The sequence below is a fragment of the Anas acuta genome, chromosome 1 (assembly GCF_963932015.1).
Source record: "Anas acuta chromosome 1, bAnaAcu1.1, whole genome shotgun sequence".
Lineage (NCBI taxonomy): Eukaryota > Metazoa > Chordata > Aves > Anseriformes > Anatidae > Anas > Anas acuta.
In genome coordinates, this window is record NC_088979.1 from 90,869,717 (window position 1) to 90,894,986 (window position 25,270).

Below are 25,270 nucleotides of genomic sequence, written 5' to 3' on the forward strand. Positions count from 1 at the left end.
ATGTGTTTCTTCAATGGTTGTACCCCTCTTGTACTAGGAGCTAAGTCTAATAATTAAATTAGTTAATTTTAAACTAACTACTGTTACAAAATCAATGGCTGGAAAAGCAGATACTGGAAAACTCTATGAAAAAAAAAAAAAAGAATTGAAAATAAATCATAAAAGATTGTGCAGGGAAATTAATCATTTGAATATGCTATTAAGAAGACTCACCATCTCTTTCTTGTCTTCTTGAAAATGGGCATTCACAAACATCTTGCCAACAACATAAGGGAGTGCACTTTCAACAAAGTCCACACATTTATCCCACTGAGGCAGCAAAGATGTTGTTCCGTAGATCACCTGTTGGCAAGTGCATGCAGGAAGTCATAAAATTATATTGTTTATAGAACAAGTCTACATCGAGATACAGTATATCTTAAAGTATATTTGTTAAATAGCTAAAAAAAAGGAAGGAAGGAAAGAAGGAAGGAAGGAAGGAAGGAAGGAAGGAAGGAAGGAAGGAAGGAAGGAAGGAAGGAAGGAAGGAAGGAAGGAAGGAAGGAAGGAAGGAAGGAAGAAGCAGTAATATTTTACAGTTATTTCCATTTTTGTCTAGTGCTGTGAAAAATCTTTTCAACCCCACAAAATATCTGTGAAGTTTTAAACTTAATACAATGGTAATGACTTAGACTAAACTGAGAGGATTAGTTATGACAAGGTTCTCCCAAGTGCTCATTTTAGATTAATCTTGGTAGTTTTCTTGTGTTCAGTAGAGACACCTCCCTCTAGAAAATATCTGCTCTGAGATAACTCCTGAAAAAGTTTTTCTGTCTTCACCAGTTAGCTGGGAAGCCTAAGGAGATCATCCTCATGGAAATTAGGTCAGTCCTTCTGAAACACCTCCTACCTCAGGGTAGTGGAGGGCCCTCCACTTAACTGTGCTAACTAATAATGTCTAACACTATCCACACCTTTTTGCCATTTATATGTTTGCTTACTCCTGCCACAGCCTTACTCCTACATATCACAGTGTGAAATGAAACATTGCTTTCCCAGAGTATTTTCAGGAGAAAACCTGTTTGAATCATCAAGAACACTGAGTACATGTTTGTCCCCCCAAAATCCCCTTACATGTTATGGCAGAAAGGTGTTGCTAGAGTGTGTATTTTACTAAAGGAATGGTGGTTAAATAGAGAGTTCAAGGCTCTGGTGAAGTTTCTGCACCACTGTATATGAGCTTCGAAAGAGAAATAGTCAAAAACAGTCAATGAACAAATAATCAAGGCAATGTGAAGCATAAGCACGTTATAACTTTGGTTTGCATTGCTGAATGTTGTTACTGTGGACACTTAGCAGATAACATTACTTTTTCTTGTCAAGGTAGGAGTTTATTAAAAAAAAAAATACACATTCAACACAAAATACAAGATGTGTCCATGTAAGCAAACAGCAAATGAAGTGTTGATTATGTTATTTTATTTTATTAGATTCAAAGAGTTCTCTTTCTGCTTCAGGAACTCATTAGCTTTGCTCTACAGAGAATAAGCAAAATCCAGTAGTTAACACCTGTCATTTCTGTAATAGTGGAATACAGCCAACACCAGGCCAGGTCAGGCAGGATAGGATTTTGTCCTCTCAAAGACTATACAAGCCTCTAAGTGCTGACCTTGAGTATACTCAGCATCTCCTTCTCCCCTGTTCTCTCTTCCTTTGAGCCGAAGATCAAATTCATAGAAAAACTAAAGAGGTTGGATTTGTTGTTTTCTCAACAGGAAAAGATTTCATTGGAAAGTTCCAGATTGGCTTAAACCTCAGCTATTGACAGTCAGCTATTCTGGAAGTTGAAAGATTGATTTTCTCCATCATATCGTCTGTAATTAAGCTTAATCAATGACTCATACTTTAATACACCAGCGAGTTGCATTTTCAAATGCTTTTTATTAATACTGTATATGCACTAATAGATTTTCAATGACAGAAAGAACACTGCATCTGTATGAAAGCCACATTAGGCAAACAGATACATAATAAGGTAACAGTTTCCTATACGGAGCTAAATTTGAAAATAAACTCCTTTTCCAAACCTTCAACCCTCAGACATGATAAGGCATTTTAATAAATAAATAAATAAATAAATAAAAGGGAAAAAAAAAAAACTCTCCATGCAAAACCATAACAGAGCTTTTTCATGATGCAGAGGAAAAAGGGAATCACAGTATTAGTCATCAGAGCTTGAAATTCCTTCCAAAAGCTCTGACTACACATCGACCACAGAAAGAGCCAGGAGACAGAGCTGGCTTTTAGTGTGTGACACATTATTACAACATAATAATCATTATTATTTTGAGAGAGGCTTGACTGTAAAGAGGAGAGAAAGGCAGCACAGGCTCCAAGACCAATAAAACCAGAGCTGAGAGGAATAGATTATATCTCACTGCTGTTTTATTGATATTTATGCTACAACAGCCAACTAGAGCCCCTCAAAATTGTTCTCCTAATATTAATGTCTCAGTCTAAAATGCAGTACTCCAGGTAGTAACAATGACTTTAAATAGCAGGTTTCAAGCCCTCCCAGGCAGCTCAGCACTCCACAACAGAAGTAATCGAGCTCTTCCCCAGGAGCCACTGCATATTTGCTAGAACTCAAATAGCCAGAGCAGAGGAACTGCTGATGTTCGCTGATTTTGTAATCAAAGCACTTTCTCTAGAGTCAGCAGGTTTGTCCTATTTTTCAACCTGAAGTTTTTTGAAGTTTCATCACTTTTCTCCTTTCTTTGCAAAGTGCCTTCCAGTTTAAGAGTCTCAGTGTCAAGATTTGTACAAATAAGATGTAAAAAAACACCAGGAGAAAATGAGAACCTGGTGGAATAACATTGCACTTACAGTGGGTGAGGTTTACAAGAAATGAATCAAAAATAAATTAAAATCCTCACCTTAGGGGTCAGTGATTCATCTCATGGTCATGTCTTTGTATGAAGTATTAAACATTTTCTTCACTGATCAGGCAAGAGGTTAGTGGGTACTCTTTATGATCCCACAGGACCTGTGTGGCTTTAGTCCTGCATCCTCTTACTGGACCAGTCTGCTAAACAATAGTTTTGCCTTGGACTTCATTTCTCCCATCATTTCTGCTGACCTGTGAAATCTGTTTCCCTGAGCTGTTCAGTGCACTTCACCACAACTGTTAACTATTAGCTCTTGCTGTTTACTGCACTTAACTAACTCTCCATCTCCAGATCCCCAGGGCAGATAATGTGAACAAGCTGCTGGCTTACTGCCCTTACTGTGCTGTTCTTAAGTTTTCACAAGCACTTACTTGAAACCTTTAAGACATTATTTTAACAACCTTTGAATCAACTTGAATTAGACTTCTCCCTAAGTTTTTGGATAAAGCACCCAGACAAGTTACAGCAGCTAGCTAGCATATCCAAAAGCACGGTATCCAAAGCTTAATGTTTCCTTCCAGGAATTTTCCTGACCATAATATAATTCAATGTTATGCTGCAGACTGGTGAATGAACAGCAATCTGTTCTACCTGGCTATCAAGAAATGCCCCACAAAAGCAGACACACTCACAAACTTGTCACTGTGGTTCTAACAGGCAGTTTCTCACATTTTTGCTTAAAGAAAATGGCATCTCTAACAATACTGATTCTGGAGCATAAGAGAGTGCCTTTTCTGCATAGCTTCATCAAGCTATTGGAGTTTATTTTTATATGTGTGATCAACTCGTAGCTATTCCAGGAATATGCTCAGTAAGGCATTTTGGATGCTTTGGTTAGGCACCTGCCTTGACATGGAGGACAGAGCACCCACACCTCCTGCGCCAGATCACAGGCATCAAAGTGACAGCCTCCTGTTGTCACGATGTCACCAAGCAGCTAATTTTCATAACAACAAACTAAAAATTCACCTTCTAAATTAACATGAACAAAGATACAAAAAGGAGAAGATACAGCAACTTTTGGTCACAGTTTCATCCTTGGTTTGCATAAAAAACCCTCACGCTGCACAGATGATCATCAGGATGGATTTCCATTCAGGATCCACTTAATCAAACGTATGTTTTCCTTGTATGTTCATATTAATTAATAGATAATTAGCCCCACTTTCATAGCTTATGACAGCAATTAATGCATGTATTTGAGACTTTGACAGCCCTGAGTTGGAACTCACCTGATCATCTTCTCTGTGAAAATGACTAATGTATATACACATCAGAGCTCACAGAAAGCAGACATTACAGCAAGAGAGTATTTTGAGCAAGCTCAGAAAAATAAAACAAACAAACAAACAAACAAAAAACCTAAATCTTCAAGTTTTGTTTAGCAGAACTATTTTCATGTATGTATAAAAAGTATGTTTTTTTCAAAGACCTAGATTTTGGCCAAGTAAGTTTGACACTTTGCAGGTCACAACCATGGCACAAAATTTAATAACTTTCCAGCTTTCTGCTTCCTGTGTAAGGAAAATAAGCTTTTAAAGAGGAGGTCTAGAAACTCCTTAACATACTCTAAAAGATACTTTTCCTTACTGTCATACACAAGAATATTCATGGCTTAATTATTTTAGATGGAATCTCCTACAAGAAGTTTTATCAATACATTTACCCAGCATGGAAAATATGTCATGTTATGCAAAGGTATAACCAACAAAAAATAGCATCTATAATGGAAACAGTTAATGCCAGCATTAGTACCATCGTAAATTCTATTAAAAACTTTAACTTACCCGAGAAAATTCCAGCCAACGATACTGAAAACGTCTACTGAGGTTAAATAATCTTGAATAAATCATCCTCCACACCAGATAGTTGGCAAGAGTCCTGTTAAATCAGACATGTTTTTATCAGATTTTTAAATGCATATGATGTAATGCAAAGCACTCAGAAATATCTCCACAAATATTCAGACTGAATGGTGGAAATTTCACCTTGAAAATTAATGAGTGATGACCAAATTGATAAATCCTTACTACACTTATAGTAATCTGTTGGATAGCAGCCAGTTAATATGTAATTGTGTAGTGGTAACCATGTTCTAGAGGATAGTTATATTGAGCCCATCACCTAGTATGCCATGTTTAGGCAATGTTTTTTTCCAAAGGGCAGTTTTCATTTTCCATAAAAATAGCAAGAACCGTGTCATAATAATAGTTACATGAAAATTATGTACATAGGTTAAAAAAAATACCAGATTTTTCTTTTGTAAATCGGAGTGTTATCTCTCCCTATTAGTTAGGAAGATAAATTAGTAGGGAAGATAAACCATAGAATAGAAAAGATAATGATCTATCCCTCTATACTAAAGATTATCTCTATTTCATATTTGTGCCTTTCATTAGAAGTTATCAAGATGATATAAGAAAAATTCTTACTACTCACAGTTATTAAAGTATTACCACCCATGTTTTGCAGGTGGATAACTGAAATACCAAAACAGGAAGTCTTAGTAACAAGATTCTCATAAGAACTAAGAGTGAGAGAGCCTGGAAGAACTTGTTCAAACTTTGCAGACCTGACATCTATGACCCTCTTTGTAAAACGTCAGGCACTTGACTAGGGTATTTATCTAGTCTAGGCTGAGCCATCTCCATGCTCAGCAGTGGTTGTATGAGATCAAAGTGCACTGCAAATGGTCAAATCAAGTTCAAATAGTCTCAAAATAAGTCCACTAATGGCCTAAGTGTATTATCTTTGTGTTATAGATGATATTTTTCAAGAATAGTCATTGTCCTAAAGCTACACCCAAAAGTTGTTTCTTGTACACTGGGATATACATAATATCGTGGGCACACCATAGACTTCTCCATAAGGAGGAAATCTGTTCCTTTGTAGCAGAAGATGCTGTGGTGTCTGAACAACTCCCTCTTCTATAAAAAGCCAATTTCTTCAGTTTTTACTTTCTGTAGAGATGGAGCCACTAGCTGTTCCTGCAGTGTCACTCTGTTAGCTTTATCAATAGATGCTACCCATACAATCCCCTCTTCCAAATCCCACGCTTTGTGGAAGCTTTGTCTCCACACATAACTTGAGTTTTGCCTCTAACCAAGTTCCTGTCTTGAGCTTCCAGCACAAGATATGTGGTTGCTGCAAGCTCAAGCTCTTGGTCCCTCCGCTGCAGAGCTGATAGTGATGTGAGGATGGAGATGTTTAAGGCAAGTTAAAGCGACATATTGTTAATTTGTGACAGAGCAAGTTACAACCCAGTCATTCTGGTTATGCACACACATCTAAGTGGGACACCACACCAAGAGCAGATGTGTGGGTGTGTGCTCTCAGCAGGCTAGCAGAGGCCTGCAGTGGGGACAAGTCTGGCCAGGCACAATGGTCGGCAGCTGAGGAAGGCAGGGACTCTGCAGTGCCACCAGTTTCAGTTGTCCCTCTGAGCTGCTCCCTCTGAACTGAAGCCAGCATGAGCCTGGGTGTAGTTGTACATCTGTGACAGTCTGGGAAAAGTCTCTTATTTCAAGTCTGCACATCCTTAGGGGTTAGAAATACAGTCAACATATTTCACACAGAAAAACATAAGGGTTTAATCTCAAGTTAGCTGTCACCACAAAGGCAGATGTCTTATACTCGCTAGATTTTGTGGCTAGTGGCAAATTCAGTAGGGGACTAGAGAATTGCTACAATTTTTATACATCCTGCCTTTTATACTCCAACATCATCTTTCACACTGTGGAGAGAGGCTTTTACAAAACATTAAAGGAAAGTCTTCCTTCCACTTAATTTCTAAGGCACCCAGGTATGAATTATCCCATGCAATTTAGGGTGTAATTTTAGACATGCCACATAACCCCAGGTATAAGCCCTCCTTCAGGATACAGATGTATCATACAATATATATAAAGCCCCACAATATTCATAACATATATCTGAAAAAAAGCTTTTTAGTATGAATAATGTAAATTTATAGCACAGTACACATTACAGCAGATAAAAGATCTAGCTCTAAATGGATGATTAAACAGTTTTGACAGAATGTTTAGGGTCATTAAAAACTTATTTCAATCTACAAAACAATAACAGAAAGTATAGATTTTCCCATTAACACATTTTGACAATGTAGAATTTTCCCACTTAATGGCAACTAAAGTGCCCTGAAAGAATACAGTTCTCATTTATTTTGTAAATGACCAGAACCCCGCCAGCTTCACAATCACCTGCCTCCTGTATTTAAGCAGCACTGAACAACATCCTTGCTCCTCCAGTAACTACTGCAAATTCCCTCAATTTATTACAAATGTAATTCTGTGGATCTAAACCAGCATTTCTACTAGTCCTACATATTAAAAGGTGTAAAGACATAATTTCCATCAAAGTTCATCAGTAAAAAAAACTCAGCTAAGTAGACAGCTATCAGAAACCAAGTATATGTTACAATTCAGTATTTAATTGCTGAAAAATAAAAATAAGTTAATTTTTCCTTCTGTGAACTTCTCATTTGGATGAGTTTGTCCTTACATTCAAGATGGGGAACTTCTGTCAAATCAATAATGAAGGAAAGATTGAAATTTGTAAAGGATGAATCTTGAAAAGATGACATTTAAAGACACCAATATCAATGTGAATTCAAAAACTTTAGTCATAAATGATGAAGGCAGGTGTCAGTTTCAGGAAATAGACCACAATTAATTGAGCTCTGTTTTAATTTGAGAAAGAAAAAAGGCTGACACCTCCTAAAACCAAGCTCTCTGATGAGATTATAACAATTCCTGATTGCAATCACAGTAGCATCCACTGACACATAAAATGCAATAAAATAGGAAGGTTTCACTTCAAAGCCCAGGGGAATGTATATTTATGGGGGATGGAGGCAGACCTTTTTATTTTTTTCCTGCTTTTGTTGTTGTTGTTGATGATGTTTGTTTGTTTGGGGAGAAGGAAGGAGGGGAAGGGGGTTGATAATTTCATTTTACTTGAATCTGTTTACTTATTTGGGAGATGATTGTTTTATCTTTTTAGCTAACTGTATGAATTTAAAATCAATTGATCACCTTCATTCAGGTTAATAATGATACTTTTTGGTTATGAAATGTCTGCAGTGCATATTTTGGGGTGGTTTTCATCCAAATTTGACAAATAATGTCACTGAGGTTCAGGGAAATTAACCTCCTCACATGGAGTAAAATCCAACAAAAAAATAAACCACAGAAATCCTCTGCACTTCCAATGAGACCTAAGCATTTGTTGTTTTAACCTTTGGGAAGACTGCAATACATAATCACGTATTTTAACTTCAAAACAACTGTTACAGAAAGAAGTCTAGACTGTTTCTTAGCCAATATTACCATTGCTGTGATACACACTAAAAAAGGAAGTGGTAGAGAGCTTGCTTGCTGGGACAGTTAAAATTATACCAGCATTTATGAATATCTGCTGAAGAAGGCTCTTCGCTATCTGGGAATAAAGTAGGTTGCTCATGTAAAATTCTGTGAGTTTGTAATATTTTAATCAATAGACATGGTGGCAATTAAAGAGAATAGATTTAATATGAGATATTGGCAAATTAATTAACATTTTAAGAAAAATAGATCTTTCACAAATTTTGAAAACTATTTGGAAATTATATTCATAATTGGGTTGTGAATCAAATTAAAGAACTGAAAAACATCCATCTATAGCTGGAAGCACAAGTTCTCATTAAATTATTGTAGCTTAGCTCTCTAACTAATTTTTCAGGGACAGTTGAAGACCAGAAAGGAGATCTAGTGTCCCCACCCTTGTCTAAAGAAAAATCCTCTTTATGCTGCAGGAATTACCATGTACTTCTCTATTAATTGTCCCACACTGCAAAAAATGCAGTAAAATGAGAAAACAGAAAGCTATTTATTCTGACAACAATAAGAATGATAAAGCTGCTTCCTACAGCAGCTGCAGACATCCCTGTAATGAGGACACATTTTACTATGTTCTATTCATTGCTCTCCTCTAAGGCACCAGCACAGATAACAGGGAGGGAAAATAAGCCTGCTGCAGAGACCCGTGCCCTAGGCTGGACTCACAGCAGTGCCCTGGCTTGGGAATTTCAAACATTCCCTGTTATGTAGCAGCCACACCACAGCACATATTTCAAGCTACACAGAGTTACTTGATTACATTCAGCAGGGTTGTCACTAAATAAATAAATAAATAAATGCCTTATTCTATTAAATTCACACTACACTCTGCCAATATGCTATTTTCTAGTAACATTGCCATGTGAATGATTTCGCAATTCAAGTCTGTTGAGCAAGTTCTCCAAGGGAGCAGTTTATGATAGGATTTTGAGTCCATACAACTTGTCACTTCCATCACTAAGAATTGTTTTGTAGCCAGGCTTAATTTTCACTCCATTCTTCCCTTCACCTGAAAGAAATTTCACCAAGTAGTTTGCCAGATCACTGGGGCATGAACCTTCGTTTTGTGCCATGTTTGAATAACACCCATGCCTGCAGGTTGGTAACTGAAGAGAATATGAACTCAGAGAAAGTGCTTGTCTTTCCCAATGACACTGACTCTCCTGAAATAATCAGAAGTTAACTCACATTTTAATCACTGATGCAAGTCAAATGTTTTGAATGCTTTAGTAGGAAACTGATCCATGGAAATATTTACTATTAAAAAAAAATAAATCATGTTTTTTGAATTAATTTAACCTTTTAAACATCATATGGAGAATGACAAATGAGATTACCCATAAGAAAATATCCTTGTTAAGCTTTTGGATTTTCCTGCACAGGAAAATGTTAACATCTTGTTTTTAGCAGTTTGCATTAAGGTGATTTCTGATTTTCTCAGACCAGATAACAAAGTTGCTTCTGGAGCAAACTATGACATTTTAGATAATGAATATTATTACCTAATAGATAAACATAAACTTTGTTTTCACGCGGTGACTCTTTGGATGGATTTTATGAATAAAAATTTGTTGAAATCTTCTTGGGTTGAGTTTAACACTGTATTTGATATTTCTAACATTTTATGATGCAATTTTTCTTAGGGAAAACTTAGAGAAACTGAGCAGAAAACACTTATAGTGTTGGCTCGCATAAACCATTATCAGCTGTAAGATTAACAGCCTGAATATATTAGAAATCAAAGACTGCTTTTGCCTGTCCCCTCAACCTTTGGCAATCAGGAAGCTGGTTTTGAACTTCGCTGAAGATGGGCATTGAAGTTCTTTCTGGTCACTAGTCCAGCCTCTCTCCCTCATGATACACGCACTGGTTTAACTTCTGTAACACTCATAGATGTTTTTTTCTTGAAATTAAATTAAAATCCTAATGAAAAAAGCATCCAGGTATTTACTGTCTAGTAGTTACATTTGCGTGTAAGTACTTACATTTGCGTGTAAGGTACTGTTACTATGAATTAACATAACCATTCTGTCATTGGAGGCACAGAGCAGAAATATAAGAACAATGCTTCCAAATTATTCTTTTTTTTTTTTTTCTGAAATGCACATTTGGTTGTGGCCATACTGTACAATCAACTAGGAATTATTTTTAGAGATGAGAGCCTGTCAGTGGTTTTGTGTTGGTTTTTAAAAGTTCAGCAACACATCTGAGTGGAGAGTGAGAGCAAATTATCACAGAAACAACTTAGATGTTATCAACAAAAATGCTTCAAAACAGAACATCATCTTCACATACCCTTTATTCCTCACATTGCCTGAACCTGTCTTGCTTCCCTATGCAGAGAATAACCATTGTGAGCTGCCTGCATTTTTCTAGAGGTATAAATGATTTCACAAGATACAAGACCCCATACAGGTTAGAGAGGCTGAACGGATCTGCAAAGGATCTGCTGAACTTTGCTGCAACATGTGTTTTGAGTAAAAAGGTGCTTGAAACTATTTTTTTTCTGCTGCACTCGAAGTAATACTATATCTTCCTTCGGACAAAACCAAGGAGATCTTTTGCCCAGAGACATGATTCCAAGAACCTCTGAAGCACTTGAAAATCTGAGGAAAAGCCCGGCATTCAATGCCCCATCATAAATATAAGTGAAACCATCCTTACTTTTTCCTTTCATTTTCAAGTATCCTGAATAAATCTTTGAAGTACTGGGGAACACGGACAATCACTTTTTCTGAAGGACCTATGTCTTTGAGCTCAGGGTAGAGTCTGGTGTCAATCACTTTCTTGATGTATCCCAGCCAGTCAAACTGAAATGAAAAAAAGAAGGCTGTTTAAAGCAGTTTATCAAGGAAGATGATTCATTAACTAACTTGCACCTTTGAGATTAATGGTTTCAAAGCTTTACTTATTAAAAATTTAGAAACTATTGCAGTTTGTCTTTACATGTTTTCATACCTTGCATAATTGTGTTTAAAAGAACATACAAACATTCTTAATAATATTCCTTTAACATGCTGTCTTTCCACACTAGAAGATTTTTTTAATCATATAGGTCAGAAATTAAAACAGTAGTTTTGTATTTTTCCACAACCAACCTGTGGAATCATGGCACTAAGCTCCGATATGTTCATTTTATTGTACATCACCTCGCTTGTTTGATTTTCATATGGAATCATGATCTGGGGGAAAAAAAAAAAAATAATTAAAAAAAAAAAAAGGTGAAAACCAGGTTCATCTTCAAAGGATGTGTTCTTATATCACTACTGTCCAGCATAATCTCTGTGCAGAAGTATCTCACCACCCCTTTTGCAAATGTTCATGTCATTAACTTCCCTTTCTGAGGATGGCATTACCTAGGAGAGTTGGAATATGGTTCGTTGTCAGCTTAACTCATTACGGGGAAATTTTATGAGCTGCATGTCTTCTTTGAACAAAGCAAACCAATTTGTGTTCTTTTTATAAGAAACGTGTGTGGATTCATAAGAGGCAAAAGCATACCTAGACATTTAATACTTATTTATCCTATCATCTTAGAAATAAGCCGGTCCAAACTGTTTAAAAGGTCAAATCTGAGATGGGTATGCTGGAAGCATATCTCATCTCTTGGATTTTAACATGTGCCCTGCTATGGCCTGATTCCATCTGAGAGAAAAGCCAGACACGCACCAGTTTCTCCCCATTTTACCAAGTGTCCTGATTTCCATAGCAGAAAACCTTAGCATATAGGCCAGACATGAGCTAAATCGTTCACCAAACCAATCTCTCATCTAATTGACCACAGGAGCCAGACCTCAGGATCCTCTGCAATATAAAATCCAAGGATGTAGCAGAAGAAATACTAAATACAAAGCAAGTCCTTTTATAATTGAGAAGAGATGATCCGATTCCAAGATGGCAGCCTGGTATCTTAACAGAGAAACAAGCCAAGCACAAGATAAAGTTTAATATTTTGTCACTGTTCAGGAGAAACAAGAATTCCTGATGTCAATTTCAGCCCCACTCTAAGGTAAATCCTGTACAACAGGCTTTTTTTCTGCAGAATTTAAACAGGACAGAGATTGATGCCAGACTAACCAGACAGCTGGAAGTTCTCCAACCAAAATTATACAGTAAATGTCTGTGGTTTTACTGTTGCTCAAGCCATACAGGAAAAAAAAATGACTTTCTTCTCCCTTTCTGCACATTTCTTTTATCTGACAAATCTTTAAACTCTCCTTGAACCCATTTGCTCCCTTCTCAAAATTTTTCCTCTTCCTCCAGTAGTTCAGATCTACTCAAAAACTTCCTTTTACACAACAAGATCTCTTGAAGCATACCATTCCTCCCTAAATCCAATATATTTTCCCTTTATTCTAGTTGTCTCTATTCCTGAACACACAAATTCTTTGTTATGTATGTTCACTAAAAAAAAAAAAAAGAGTATAGAGGAACATGGGATATTGTAAAAACCAAAGTGACAAACAGGACTACCTCCTTCAAAATCATGGTAAAATGTTTATGTGATTAATTGTGCTCAATAGGGATCATGTAACAATCCACGTCCCTGGACTTGTTCCTAATATCTGAATATATTTTAGGGAATTATTCATACTAAAGGAATATTAGGTGACTGTGAGCAAACATGGTTTGTTGCATAAAAGCATGCATTACTAATCCTGAAGGCTATTACATGATCCATGTCATCTTATACAGCAACTTCACATATCCTGTTTGTGGATTAAAGCTCTCTAAGACACTTGCCAAATAAAACATTAGAACTACCAGAAGTAGCAATGCATCTTATCACATCACCAATAAACAGAACAAACAGTTCCTGTTTCTCAAGTCCACTGGATCGCAATGAAGTATCTGCTCATTATTACAACCAGGCTAGGTAATTGAAACAGAATATTGGCTTGTATTTAGAGATTTAACAAAATTTCATCTCTGCCTTCAGCTGAGACATGGAAACACTGATTTACTGCTGTTTGGATGGCTCTCAGTTCTGCACACAGACACACACACACCAATAAGACATATCATTGCCTTTCCTCCTGGTGTAGACACCAGTAGTAGTACCCAGGGAAAAATCATTTTCTACTGCCACCTCTTCTGAGAAAGAGGCTTCTCTATTAACAGCAGAAGCTGCATTTTGCAGAGGACAGTGGGAGAGAGAGTTTCTTTTCTACAGTGATATGAAGAAATCCTCAGTTCTGCTGGAAGTTCTGTAAATCAGTGTCAAGCCTATACCTCTAACTTTTGCTGGTTTCCCAACACTGAAGAAAACTCTTCTCTCTAGCTTTAGAAAAAGCAGAAATGTTAGTGGACTTGAAGCTCCCAGGAGAAGGATTCCTGCAGCAGCCACAGTAAAGGAGATATAGGGAAGCAGAAATGTTTCTTCAGCCTGCAAGAGTCCTAAAGTCTAAACCAAACTCCACAGGGGGTGGGGAGGTGAGGGGGGTGGGGGGCAAAAATGTCACCAACTAAATCAATCAGATCCGAGTGCTAGATTTAAATCTGCTTAGTTTTGCTAAGTCCAATTGGTCCCATAAAAGAAAACTCATGGAGTTTCTTGTCCCTTCTCCCAGGGCGCCCCAAGAAAGTATCTCGGGAACTTACTGTGGCACTGCTATGGCCACCCACCCATTCATTAACCACAAAGTGCCACTATCCTAACTCACTCTTGTGCTGCTCTTAGACTTCCTCAGAGAATGACCCAGTCTGCTCCTTGAATACATGGCAATGTATTCACAACACAGCTGTACAACAGGGACTTAAATTCTGCCCAAGTTCAAACAAGAAATATTATTAATTTAAAGGACCAAGGGCAATTGGCTAAAGGTTTTATTTGATTGCTTGTTTTTCTTTTTTATTCAACCTGCCCCTGAGAATAAAATATTCTATTTAACAATTTACTAAGGCAGGAAGACTGTTCACTCTTTTTTCTTCAAGCTCTTCTCCTTTCCTTCTCCTTCCAATAAACATTATTGCTAAGGTTGTTGATATAATGACTTTCCATTTTGAAACAGGACTGCACTTTTTTTTTTAAAGCTATATTAAATGCCACATAAAATTACCCACCTCAGCTATTTTAACTTCCAGCTTTAGAACTGACTTCATATCAGACTCAGCTCGTGAAACATTTGCACCCAGAAGCACTGCTGTGTCAACCATGAACTGCAAAAAGGCATCTCGGTACTGAAAAAAAAAAGGGGGGAGGGGGGTGGAATGAAGTTATCAGTGGATTTGCACTTCAATACAGCTGCAGCAGTAGGTCACAAAATGTCCAGCTATAGCAGGGAAGGGAGCGGAATACTTTGTACTTTCATGCCCTTGCAACCAAAGTTATAATTTCCTTACCTTGAGTGACCACTTTCATTGAAGAGGGGAAATAACACGCTAAACATACTGTGCATGAGAGACTAAGATACCTGCTGTGGTACACAACTCTGGATCTCTGTGTAAATCTCAGGAAATGCAAAAGACACTTCTGGATTAGATCGAAAATACTTACAAATCTTATGATGGGATTAGACAGCGTGTATGTGTGTACACAAATATTTTTTTGCAATCTCATACAGTAATAAGAACAGGACTGAAGAAGAGCTTATAGGCAAGTGCAAGCTTAGGGGCTGAGAGTACTGGGAGATAAATAGACACTCCACTGACCTCTATCCTCTATTTCTGCCACAACACTGCAACACATATTCCCACTACAGTGCTCTGCTCTCCCCAGCTATCCTAAAAAAGCACATTTTAGTCTAGTGTGTATACACAAATGTTAGCACAAATCACTGTATATAATGATACTGTAGTGATTTTTGTGCTACCTCTCTCCAAGCATCATCTTTAAGAGGTTTGAGAGGGATCAGATTCCTCTTCATCAACTCCTGCTGGCCCATAGTCCTCCAAAAGAAAAAACATTTCCCAATACATCACCACCTTTAATCTTTGAATAAATAGAGTTATTTGGTTCCTGGCATCATCTAGACAGATGGATGTGGCTAAAAAAACTCACTACCTTCTCACTGAACTTAAAAGGGAAGCAAAACTCTAAGACCTTAATCATAAGCGATTTGTCTATGACAATCCAAGTTCTTGTTTTCTGTGAGCTTTCAGCTGCACATGTCAGATGCTGCCCACAGGCTTTCATCAAAGGAGGGTAAAAGAGATGTTGCCATTGTCAAATATCGATACATATGGCAAACCTTACCAGTTCATGACTGCTGTCCACAGAAAAACATCAAGAAAACTTGTTGATAAGCTGCAGCAGAGTGCCGAGAAATCATGAAGAGAGGGAGAAGAAGAGTTAATGAATCACTGAGATGCACTGAGGAACTCTTGTTCCCTGTATTTAATAAATTCAGGTTACTTTTATGATAGTCATCTGTAAAGGAGCTTGGAATGAGCTCAGCCTTCAGGCCTAATTCAACCCAAGAGGCTGGCCTGAAGGGCAGCTCACCAATGCAATAGTATTGAAGTTCCACTTTACTGAGACAGTCTTGAGCTTCTAGTCACTTTGTCCATGGTCTGGGAAATCCTGGGGCCTCCCCTGCCATGGATTGGGGGACTCCTGTTGCCACCAGGTCAGGTGAAGGCTAAGGCGAGGGTAGCTGTATCAGCTGCTAATGAACACTGCCAACTGTCCTTGAATGCAGTGTGCCTGCAGACCTTCTTCTACCTGACCCCTGATTAGGGAGGGTCAAGCACCCTTTTAGTCCACACCACAGAGAGGCCTATACAAGAGCCAAGCTCCTTAAAGCACAACTCCCAGAAGCAACCAATAGATGCACCGGTTCACAAGGAAGAGGTGAGTGAACTTTGTCTGACATACCCATCCTTAAATATGGTGGTCACATGCCTTAGGACATGGTTCCCAGACACTGCTGGTGTAACTGACTTTTTGTTGGACTCCTGGACCCAGATGGTGCCTCATAAGGAGGACACAGATCTACAAGTCTCAAACTGCAAGCAGTGCATGCAGCCTCTTGCTGAGACACATGGTCTTCTAGCAAGTGCACCTTCAGCATGTTTGCAGACGGTAAGAGACTGGAGGAGGAGGGTGAGAAGGTTTTTCTGATGCATCATATGGTTATGTTGCCACTCAGAGGGACCTTGTTAGGCTGGAGAAATGGGCCAACAGGAATCTAATGAAGCTCTACAAGGGGAAACGCCAAGTCCTGCATAGGGTGAGAAATAACTCCAAGCACAAACATAGGCTGGTGGCCAGCTGACTAGGAAGCAGTTTTTATGAAAAGCTCAGGAAGTCCTGGTGGACACCAAGATGAACATGAGCCAGCAATGTGTCCTTGCAGCAAAGAAGGCTAACAGTATCCTGTGCTGTATTAGGCAGATTTCTGTCAACAGGTTAAAGGAGGTGAAACTTACCCTCTACTCAGTGCTGGCGAGGCCACATTTAAGTGCTGGGCCCAGTCCTGAGTTAGCCAGTACAAGACAGACATGGCTGTACTGGATTGGGTCCAGCACATGGCAACAAAGCTGATAGAGGGCCCACAGCATCTGCCATACAAGAGGCTGAGAGAACTGGGACTGCTCAGCCTGAACAAGAGAAAGCTAAGGGAGATCATATCTATGTGTATAGGTATCTGATGGGAGGAGTAAAGATGACAGTCAGACACTACTCAGTTGAAATGTCTCCAGAGGTCCCTTCCAAGGTGGAAGAAAAGCAAGGGGGACCCCAAATCTCATTGAAGTCTTCACTGGAGAAACTTTGCGAGTATCTGTGGTGGTGGTGTTTTCTGATAGGAAATATCTTGACAAATCTAAATTCAAACAAACCACTATTTTTTCTCAGTTTGGAGCTCAACAGAGCAAAATCCACAATGACAAAAACTGAGGGAAAAAATTGACATTTTGAGTTTCAGTTAATGCTACTTACAGATTTAGCTTCTGTGGTGTTTTCTAGGTAATCCTCTCGAGATGAAAGAGAGAGGCTCGCTTGATCTAGCTGTTAAAAATAACAAGAAAAAGCATTAAATAATTAAATTCATCAGAATTCAAAGATAGCCATATTAGCAACCTTGAAAGAGTTCATGTTTTTCTGGCAATTACAGTAGGTGTATGTAAATACCTAATACATAATACATTGCTGAAGATCAGCCTGAGTTCCACATAATTAAAAAATAAATAACAGAAAAATGCTGACAGATGTTACTAAATTCACATTAGTGTGATCTGGAAAGCCTCAGATGTCCCCTGCAATATTTGAGCTATCTACTACAGCAAAGTATCATCTACCACGACTTAAGTGTTTATGGCTCCTTTAGCAAGTAGGGTAATGCAAAAAGAGTGGGTCTACAGGATCAAACACTCATGCTGACAGTGATTCATGCTGTACATATTTCAGGGGCAAAAGAGTCAACTTTGGACATACTAGTCTAGTGTGTGGAACAAATGTCCATTAGCTACTGGAACATGTCCACTGCTGTGTGCCTGGAAAGCATCATTAGCCTACTTTGACAAAAAACATGGTTGTGCATTTGAGCTTCACTCTAGACCATTACTGAGTGCTGTAATGAGTATTTGGCTTTTTGAATAGAGGTACAGCTGGATTCCAGCCACAGAAATCGTTGCGTGCACGCATGCATGCACAAGAAATTTTTAAACCAGTCTTGAAACTTCAATGAGATCTGCACTTTGTCTTTTGAATGAAATGACTACATGGGAGTGTTTGCATAATGTTTCAAGTCCTTAATTAGGCAAAATTCACAGTCAAACAATATTCTTAAAATCACTACTGGAAGCTGAGATTTCACAAAACATTTCAATGTGATCAAAACAAATTAGGATATAGAAGCCAAATCTGAAAACATAATTCATCCAGTTTCTGAACTCTTCATAAGATACTCATGGGAATGGAAAGAATGGAAAAACAAAACCAACAAAAAACAGTTTTGTCATTCTAAGATTATTATTTTGATGTCGTATTTGTTTTGAGAAGATAAGAAATGAAGAGAGATTGTACCTAGGCATACTACTTTACACAAGCCCTTTTTACTTTAAATCCTACAGCATTTATATTTCACATTTTCTACATGTATAAAACTGACCTACGTAAATGCAAATAGAATCTCAAATGGATGAATAAACATCATCTTGTCCTCTAATGGGTGATTTTCTCAAGATCTAAAATATATCAAAACTATAATAAAACAAATCCTCCACTGAAAGCAGAGTACCTGTGATGTTCAGTGAAATTCTAATTCTTTGAAAACCAGTATCACCTTTTTTCTGCATATTGAAGAAAAAAAATAAATCACTATATATAGTAGATATCAGTCTATTTCAGTTATGTGACTGTTGCTTTAAGTGCTCAGACAAATTTTCCTGGCTTAAGAGTCAGATTTGATAATCTATTGAAACTAAGAAAGCACAAATATGAAGTAGAAACAGAAAAGTTAACTAACATTTTTTGTCCAAAAAAAAAATAATTATATTGAATGCTGAACAAAGTTTAATTTGGAGCTTCTCCTTTTTTTCCCAATCTATTTATGATTTTGCAATGCTGAACAAAGAATTTTGCAATAGAGCTATTTTCACGAGCAGATTGAAATACTCTTTGGTACAGCCACACTCCTGGGAATTTGTTAAAACATTGACAAAGTAGAATACTGGCTGATGCATTTGGCAGATCAAGTTCTTAATCAAATTAACAACAGAATCCCCCAAGGAGTAATATGTTATTCATAGGATGTAGTGCTTCAGCTATTTAGATACCTAATTTATATGTGCCACTAAGCATACTGAGTAAAGATACTACTAGGTACAATTCATTTCCAAGGGATCAGCAATATAGATGTATCCAAAACCCCCACTGACAGGTGACTTGGCCTAACAGATTATGGTAGGAGTATGACAGGAGATAGCTAAATGTTTCCTCTTTTTATTCCACCATTTCAGTTCTTTTAAAAGAAAGTCAAGCCAAAGCAATTTTGACAGGATCCAAACAGAATCTTAGCAGAATGACATCCTTAATACTTGAACTCCTGATCTGCTACTGCCTTGACCATTCAGGAAAACTCCCTAGAGACAGGGAAAGTTACTGCTGAATTTTGTACCAGTCAAATACCTCAGTCAAATGACATTCCAAAGAGCTGATTCAGAATCAACATTCACTTCAGAACCACTGAAATTTTTTCTGTCCAACTCTCATCCAAGACCCAAATACAATGTATTCTTGAAAGCATCCTTACAGCTAGCCAGGATGCCAGCAATGTAAGGACCATAAATATTATTTTGCTGTGATGAATGGTGTCATAGCTTTCTTTCTTGTTCCTTCTCTCTTGCCTTCATAAATTACATTCTCATAGCAGTGGAGAGCTGGCCTACTCTGGTTACTCATCTCTACTTCCTAAACAACAATAACACATTTGGCCCAGGCACTCAATCTTGCTATGATGACATCTCACAGTAACCATTACAATTCTCTCTTGAGTTTTGTCAGACTACAGCTAGGCAATTTTACTTATTTATTTATTTGGTTGGTTGGTTGGTTTTTTCCTTCTCACTTATCTAAACTGTTGTGTAATGTCATGCATTGTTACTGAACTTTATGCTTTGGTTCAAAACAAAAGAATTTCAGTAAATGTTTATTCTTCATTTTAGGTTTAGAAGTGTTTGGGATACATTTTTTCTTGTAAGGTGTTGCTTAAGAAGCTTGTAAGAAGCACAAGATAATATGTTTCCACCTCAAGAAAAATATCTCAAGTTCAAAATATCTGTGACCAATTCATCATTCCTCATCTTCACAGACAAAAGCCATTCTTCATACAACTGATAGTGTTCTAAGCAGCACCTGGAGCACCCCCTGGACAAGATATCCACCACTTTTATTTAAAAAATGAGATCACAAAATGCCATGCAGAGTATCCTAATAGATATCTGTACCTTCAGGATGTACCGGTTGGAGATTTTGTCATCAGCAGCCACGTATAAACGGATGAAGACAGAGTTACTGTATTGACCACGAAGAGTTGCCAGAGTCTGGACTAAGCTAAACCTCCTCTCTGACCACAGCCCCTCAGGTCCAATGTTGGATTCCAGCACAGGCCAGCGGAAAGGGGAGTGCCTCAGTATGCTTAGCAGTGGTTTCACATCGGCTTTTTCGATTTTATCTGAAATGTCAAAGTGTGACAACTGTTACATTCCAGATGATTCAAATCCAGCAGCAGCCATGGGAGATGCAAGGATTTATCAGTGCTGATCGATTCCTAGGCAGGACAAAGGCACTGCTGAACCCCAGCACCTCTGTTCTGCCTGTGAACACAGAGGCCCAGCAGTCCTACACCAGTTTATATGAATCAAGTTAAAATAGAGGCATATCAGTGTCTTTTCTAAAAGGCAAAGGGCTGGAATTAAGTATATTTTCATAGACTGCCTGCAATCAAAGCCAGAGGGGTCAGCAGCTGGGCACTGCGGCTGCAGGGCAGCTGCCCAAACTGCTGAGCCTGCCCCAGGAAATCATGTCTGAAGGAGAGTGAGAAGGACAAAGAGCACATTGATGGACAAACTCCACTCCCTCCCAACCCATCTTTCACTCATCCAGTTGCATAAAGTTTGTGCTGTGTCCTAGCTAGTGCACATCAACCCTACAGAAAGCGACAAGCTCAAGGAAAGCACTGCCCAAAAGTGGTTGCAGGCCTTCCTCTCTAAGCCCACTTGGCACCCAGCTAACTCACAGTTGCAGAGCTCAGGGCTGCCTGAATCCTGCCCTGTGGAAGTGTTTTGATCACAGGGATTTAGAGAAAGCTGGAAGGTGCTGAGCAGACTCTCAAAAGTGTGTTAGAATTTCATCAGTGTCCTCTGATATACCAGGCATTACTCCTGCACCCCTTGGCAAGGTTCTCACATCCTTTTGCACACATAAGGATCCTTTCACAGAGCCCTGATGAACAAAGGTCTTTGTAAAAATGTCTCCTTGTGCCTTGATGTACCACTGCCTTGACTTCAGGAACAAGCAGAGGACCCTCTGCATTCAGGCTGAATGCAAATCAGCAAAACCTGTGAGTCTGCACAAAGCTTCATGGAGTCCAGTGGAGAGCAGAAAAAAAGCCTGGCTTTATAAACATGGCTAACACATCGGTGTCCGAAAATCAGACCACTTACTCTCATTCATACAGGATGCATAAAGGATCTTGGCCTTCTGTACAGCTTCACTGTCCTGTCTTTTGCTGATTGGTTTCTCAAGTAATGCTGAAAAAAGAAATGACATTTTTTCAATACCTTGGAAACTGTGGGTATGATCTGTTTGCCCGTCTCAACATTTGCTTCAGTCATAGCACTTAATTAATTGAGGATGAGGTTTCACATGTATTTTCTTAGGCAACAACACAGGCATGAGAGGTATTTTCATTTTTTCCCACCTCCACACAGGATATGCATAATTTTTAAAGGACTACTATAAAGACAACTTACTGACACGGTTCATTGCTCACAAAAAGCCACCTCAACAAACAGAGGTGACAGGAAATCAGGGGAGGCGGGTGGGAGCTAGCACAAAGGGCAGAGACTGAGGAGGTTTTTTTCAGGTGGCTGAGCTCCTGGTGTTGGCATGCTGTGAGACTGGGGTCTAAAGGAGAAGGTGGTAGGATCCCAGGAGCAAGACTGTTGGGGTTTATTTCCACCAGCTCTGCCACTGCTGAAAGCTAGTGGCAGAGAGCTGCTCTTTTGCACAGCCTCACACGCAGCCTCAGCCTTGTGAATTACACAGAAGGCCAAGTATGGAACCACTATTTGAAAAGTTGTGTTATATAGCTCCCTCACACCACAGTTGCTCACCGACCTTGTTCTAGAAAACCAAACTTGTTTTCCTAAGCTGTCATCTCTCTGCACAAACGTTGCACTCATCACATTATGTAAGGAAGTGAAATATCATGCAGAATGAATCTGAACCTCATCAGTCCACACTCAGATGCCTCAAGCCATTTAGCCAAACTTTAAACCAGCCACAATGTTGTTGTAAACATATGTACTGTGGCTAGATGCAGAGCCAGCTTAGCTTCAGTAATATCCATCAGATTGAGTACAGCACAGCAAGAGCGCTTCTATGACTAAGAGAAGCAGGGTAGTACTTGAGCAAAGCACAGAAAATGGGCTAGCAAACTCTGTTGGACCTGATGTAGTTTTGTGAGACCCAAACAGGTCATGTCCAACATTACCTTACTGTTACTGGAACCATTGGAAAGATTGGTTTTGCTGGAGTCATCCCAAATGCCTCCTGACGGGCACTCAACCAGAGCTAAGCCTTAAAAAACTCAAGAGTAACTTTCCTATAGCATACTCCCCAGTGAGTATCCCTCTGGGCTTCAGGAGGATTTATGAACAAAGGCACAGTGCAGATTGGCCATATGAGCTGCTGTGCCTGCCTGAGTTACCACACATAAAGTAGGACAAATAGCAGTGCAGCAGTCCCAGGTCTGCCAAAGTCTGCAGTTGGCCAGTAGGACCTCATAACACCTGTCACAGTAAAACCAAACCTCTTCTATGTGCAGCTTATTCAAGAACCTGCCATGCTTCACCTTTCAAATACTTCACACCCATGTCCAGAGCACCTACACTCAGGAGACCATACTGCTTACTTCAGAAAGGTATTAGTCAAAGAGTATCCTAGTGATGACTAAATGCCACTTGGTCTATTCCTCCAAAATCCCTTTTCTCCTTGGGAAAAAAAAAAATAAATAAATAAATCTGTTTGGATCTTTGAGAAATTGAGAAATGTGTTGAGGTCATTCCTTTTTAGCAATGGATAAGAATTTCATTTAAAAATAAATAAATAATAAACTGCTGGATGGGATTCCCAATAGTTTTGGTTTCACATCCTCAAGTTCTTAATATTTCTCAATTTCTTAAACACAATATCATACCAATTATTGACACGTGTCTCCAGTGTGCACAGTTCTTAGCAGAATAATCAGACCTGTTCGTGTTTTAAGAATGACATTTTAAGAGAAACTATAAATGAAACCTACATAAAACTAAGGATGAAAAAACACACTCCTATTAAAGTCATTGTAATAACTTCTGTTCCTTGCCAGTGAGCTGCACAGCCATGAAATTTTGAAGCTAATAAAATTCAATAGCTAAAGCCGAGCTAAAACTCAAGAGAGATACAGAGGATGACATCCAATAAAATAAAATCAACTCTAGGAATGCACCTGCATAAAATCCTGTTAATATGAGACCTGGTGTTTTCCCATCAAATCACCTTGTTATGTGACAGAATGAAGCTGTATCTCTTCCTGCACTTTTGCAAAGGGTAAGATAGTGAAGATGCTGCCATTTTGTGTAGAATTAATGTATAAAGAAAATTATTGGTTCCAATGGTGCCAAACCCAGTTATCAAAGATGAAAACCTTAATAAGAAGGTTGAACCTTCTGTTTGGACACTGAAATAAGGGATGTGGTCCGTGTGTGCTCTTCAGACTACAGAAGTTCTTCAGCGTTAGCCTCAAGCTTCCAGAAAGATTTAGAAGCTCAGATCTGGAGCACTGGTCAGCTCAACTTGCTTTCTGCATTAGCTGATATACTATCCAAATACAAGGTTTAGAAATTATCTGTCTGTTTGACACACAAATATTTATAGCTATTTTACGTGTCTTTGAATATTCAAGTTCTTCCAAGTACCTGCTTTTTCCCCTGCTAGGGGAACATTTGGGCTTGCATAAATCCACTGAGGAATTCAGTCTGATAGTTTTCTTTTAAGCCTACTGGCTGGAAGGAGAAACTCCAGCCCACTTAGGGAAAGTCAGTGTTTCGAATAAAGCAGTTCACTCAGTGCTGAGAAGAATGTTGAGTTTGTTCTTGGGGTGTTTTTGTTGTCACTGTTGTTTTTGCTGATTTTGTTTTGTTTTGGTTTTGTTTGTTTGTTTGTTTTCCTGAACTCAGATTATGTTCTGAATGAAAAAACTTGTTTTAAAATGAAAATCACCAGCTTCCTAAAGTAATCTTCCATGTTAGGACTCCAAATATTATCTGCATTTGACTTAAGACTATAGGCAGTTTCAATACACTAAAAAAAATATATGTATCCTTCACCAGGTTTTCTGATTATGAAAGAAATTTTATCCACCTTCCATCAGCACCTTTTAGTTTCATCTTTAGATGGGAACTTTTAGAAATGGATCCCTTGCATGAGACACACAGCACTCCAACAATACTAAAAAGAATGAAACAATAGTTCATTTGCCAGCTCCCAGTTAAAAGTTACATTGATAAAGATGGAGTAGAAATCTATCCAAAAAGACTAGAAAAGCAAAATATATAAGGTCATTTACAATACTCTGAAAGAACACAGGATCATAATTACCAGCAATGACAATTTAACAACTCCTTGCTATTACTGACTTACATCACCAGCCTGCCATAAATACAAAGCACAGTGTCATAGCTGAAAGCCACCACGAAAAAAAATAAATAAAATATGAACCAATATAGCTTAGACCACCGTGAAGACAAATTCTGTGATCACCTGTCCCTAGCCAAATATGAAGTACAAGTTTGGATGGCTGTTCTAGCAAAGCAGCTCTTGTTCTTCCATCATGTCTTTTGTTTCCTTCACTTTCAAATTAATTCCAAGTTATTCTGTTAGGAATAAAAGGGGTCTCGGCCTGTGCTATTGATCTCAGCACCTCATTGTCAGTGTTTCTGTATGCACAGAATGTTCAGAGGCAAGATATAAATCTGTCTTCACATAAAACTTAGTTATGGCAAATGTTAAAACCTATTGGTAATTCTGCTCCGCAGTGCTGAAACAATATAATTCATCTCATTGAGCATCTATCTCTTGCACAGTCAGAAACTGGTTAAAGCTGTTCATGTTATCCCAAGCTTTCTGAGGTCATGAATTGCTCCATCATTCATTTTCTTTTACCAAGGGGCTGAGGGCAGGGAGGTTCCTGTTGCAAACCAAAGTTCTTCTGCTCATGGCAGTCTAGGTCAGGTGGGCTT

At 38.4% G+C, this 25,270-nt stretch overlaps 1 protein-coding gene across 1 annotated transcript in view; it reads right to left on the reverse strand.

Annotated features, from left to right (window-relative positions):
• PHEX (phosphate regulating endopeptidase X-linked) overlaps positions 1–25,270 on the reverse strand; it is a 102,639-nt gene that overhangs the window by 59,932 nt on the left and 17,437 nt on the right. Inside the window, exons 4-11 of the mRNA XM_068687427.1 lie at positions 21,431–21,517; positions 20,213–20,439; positions 17,205–17,273; positions 14,387–14,503; positions 11,422–11,505; positions 10,988–11,133; positions 4,715–4,808; positions 214–342 (exon numbers count right to left, since the gene is read on the reverse strand). Of these exons, the coding sequence (XP_068543528.1) occupies positions 214–342; positions 4,715–4,808; positions 10,988–11,133; positions 11,422–11,505; positions 14,387–14,503; positions 17,205–17,273; positions 20,213–20,439; positions 21,431–21,517 (953 nt within the window). The remainder of the gene's footprint in view (positions 1–213; positions 343–4,714; positions 4,809–10,987; positions 11,134–11,421; positions 11,506–14,386; positions 14,504–17,204; positions 17,274–20,212; positions 20,440–21,430; positions 21,518–25,270) is intronic.